Source organism: Clytia hemisphaerica, unplaced genomic scaffold (assembly GCF_902728285.1).
Source record: "Clytia hemisphaerica strain Z4C2 unplaced genomic scaffold, Clytia hemisphaerica genome assembly, whole genome shotgun sequence".
NCBI classification, from domain to species: domain Eukaryota; kingdom Metazoa; phylum Cnidaria; class Hydrozoa; order Leptothecata; family Clytiidae; genus Clytia; species Clytia hemisphaerica.
The window spans coordinates 41507-44912 of NW_027104098.1; the positions used below are offsets into that span (position 1 = coordinate 41507).

Below are 3406 nucleotides of genomic sequence, written 5' to 3' on the forward strand. Positions count from 1 at the left end.
ATTCTGAATTTTCTTTTTCGGAATATTTTCCTTGACATGTGAACTTGCATCCGTTTGTTCTTTGAAGTCAATCCAACCATTTCCTGATGACTGGTAAGCTTTTGAAAAAGGTCCCTGAAATAATTAGAATCCCGAATAGGGGAATTTCCCAAAGTCACGTGACAACTAAGCTCATATTCTGATTTTTTTTTGAATATCTTCATATCTTCCTTGACATGTGAACTTGCATCCGTTTTTTATTTTAAGTCAATTCAACCATTTACTGACGACTGGCAAGCTTTTGAAGAAAGCTCCCTGACATGATTTGAATCCCGAATAGGGGAATTTCCTATAGTCACGTGACAACTGAGCTCATATTCTGAATTATTTTTTTTCGGAATTTGTTCCTTAGCATGTGAACTTGCATCTGTTTGTTATTTGAAGTCAATCAAATCATTTTTAAGAAAGGTCCCTAAAATAATTGAACTCTTGAAAAACGATGTTTCCAGCGATTGAAAAAAGCTGGAAAAGCAGGTTCTCAACAATTTCGCACGGAAAATTAATTATGCATGCGCATCATTAAGTGATAATTATGATTCGTACGTCTTTAAATACAATTCAAAATTCTAAATCATCCTCGCTATTGCATTCACTCAAATCACATTTTAACATACTCACATGTCAGAGAGATGGCTGATGGAGCTATTAATTACGAACAGTTGAAGGTGGTTGTGAAAGAAATCATTCAAACAGAGTTGAGACCTCAAGTCTTAAACGTAGCAGAAGAAAGAGCGCAACAAGTTGCAGATCAAACCTCTGTAACAAATTCAAATACATTAACAAAATTAAAGGAAAAGCTTGAAAATAAAAGAAAAAGCGACAATGTTACTTTTTCAAAGGCTGGACACCTCGATCAGTTCAAACATAATACAGAAGTTTTGGAGAAAATTGATGATGCCCTTGAAGCTATCGAAACAACGGACGTGGAAGGAATAACAACTGCTTTAAAGAAAGGTAAGCAATTACTTGAAACCAGGATAAAGCATTTAAGGATCGCCGATGCCTACGGTTGGCTAACAGTTAAGGAATTTAAAGCTAATGAATTGACATCTGGGGAGGCAGAGGAGAAAAGACTAAAGAGGGCAATAAAAAACGCAGAGATTGTCAAAGGCCGTTTTTATAAAAAACAAAAACTTTCCGATGATTCAGATTACAATAAAGTAATAAGAAATAAAACCGAACAAAGAAGTCGCATGGACGAAATAGTATGCTACTCCTGTAAACGTGTTGGACATTACGTATCGCACTGTCCCTTTTCGAATATAGTATCGCCTTCGTCTCTCGCATATTCAACAAAATCACATTCATCGTCATCAACAAATAAAAATTCGTCAAGTTCTTCAAAAAGCTCGAAAGACGGTAAAAGTACCTCCGGATAAAAATATTCGTTATCACTTTAAATTTCACAGTCAAGTTGCTTACTCGTGTTGAAAAATTGAAGCGTTATAATTCAAACGACTTTCCTTAGTATTATTTTATCTTTTATGAACAATTAAATTCATTGTGCTTGATGTACTTTAATCAAAAGACAGTAATTTCGAATAATGAAATTCATTGTGTTTAATGTACTTTAACCAAAGGACAGTCATTTCAATTTATTAAATTTATATACATGAACAACACTTAACGTGTAGAATGTAATTCAAATTTGTGTAACATCGTTGTTTTCTAAATAACTTTCGCCAATTTGATATCAAGTTTTTGTTCGTTTTTTCGCTTCTCCAGAGAGATTTTGGGAATTTGAGCAATCTTCCGAAAGCGTCTCCTTTGCTGGTAAGATATGAAATTTTCGCACTTTTGGGAAAAAGATTTGAAAGCATCAAAATTCGCCCTGGGTGTCGTACGTGAAGGCTATAAAATACCCTTTGAATCAAACCCACCACCTTTTTACGCTAAGAACAATGCGTCCAGTTTAAAGAACGACCATTTTGTCAAAGACAGCATCAAAAAACTTTTGGAAGACAGTTGTATTGAAAAAGTATCGGAGCCACCCTACTGCATCAACCCCTTAACCGTAGCAGAAAGAAATTCTAAGCTTAGGTTGGTATTAGATCTCAGACACGTCAATAAATTCATCACCAAACCAAACAAATTCAAATACGAAAATTTAAAACAAGCCTTAGAGTTAATCGACCAGAACGATTTTTTAATCACTTTCGACCTCAAAAGCGGATACCATCATGTACCGATCAATCATATTTTTCGAACCTTTTTGGGATTCGCATGGGAATTCGACGGTAAAATGCAATTTTTTGTGTTCAAAGTTTTGCCATTTGGGTTAAATATAGCATGCTTAGTTTTTACAAAGCTCATGCGACAATTAGTAAAGAGATGGCGTTCGATGGGAATTAAATGCGCGATGTATCTTGATGACGGTATAGCTGGGGATAGTTCACATTTTTCTTTGATTCGATCGAGAGATAGGATGCTGCAAGACATGCAATCAGCTGGTTTGACAGTAAACTTTGAAAAGTCGAGCCTCGAACCCGAAAAAAGAAAAACATGGCTAGGTTTCATAATTGATACTGAAAAAATGAAATTCGAAGTCCCAACAACAAAAATTCTGAAAGTCCAAAACTTACTTTTAGAAGCTTTAAATTGTGAATTTATTTCAGCTAGAGAAATTTCTAGAATAGCAGGAAATCTTATTTCTATGGCACAAGCTATCGGGCCACTTGTTTATTTATTTACAAAGCAATTGTACAAATTTGTCGAATCCAGTTTCTCTTGGGACAAAAAACGTCTCCTAACATTTGATGTAAGACAAGAGCTCGAATTTTGGAAGGAAAATTTAGAAGTCACGAAGAGCTTTAGAATTAACACACAACCTGAAGTCACAAAAATCGTTTTTTCGGATGCAAGTGAAACCGGTTACGGAGGTTATGTTGTGGAAAAACTCGGTAACATCATAGCTAGAGGGAACTTTGACCGAACCGAACGGCAAACCAGCTCGACTTACCGCGAACTTCTTGCAGTAAAATACATTTTGCTATCATTTCCTAAAATCTTAGAAAACGAAAATATTGAGTGGTTTACCGACAACAATAATATATGTAGAATCATAAATCGAGGTAGCACAAAGCAACACTTGCAAAATCTTGCAATCGAAATTTTTAACATTTGTTATCGTCCAACATTGAAATTTACCCTACTTGGATCCCTAGAGAGTTAAACGAAATTGCCGATAAAATCTCAAAGACCAACGATACAGACAACTGGTCAATTGACAATGAAACTTTTGATTATATACTTAAAAACTACGGACAGGTTACCATCGACCGATTTTCAGACAACTTAAACAAAAAATCTTCTCGGTTTAACTCCAAAGAATATTGTCCTGGTACTTCTGCAGTTAATTCTTTTTCGT

At 35.1% G+C, this 3406-nt stretch overlaps 1 protein-coding gene across 1 annotated transcript; it reads left to right on the plus strand.

Moving 5' to 3' along the window:
* The first annotated feature begins 475 nt into the window (after positions 1-475).
* Positions 476-2111, plus strand: LOC136812891 (uncharacterized). The gene is made up of 2 exons (XM_067069417.1): positions 476-993; positions 1765-2111. The coding sequence occupies exons 1-2, from the start codon at positions 669-671 to the stop codon at positions 1821-1823; spliced, it is 384 nt and encodes a 127-aa protein (XP_066925518.1). The 5' UTR covers positions 476-668; the 3' UTR covers positions 1824-2111.
* Positions 2112-3406: the final 1295 nt, after the last annotated feature.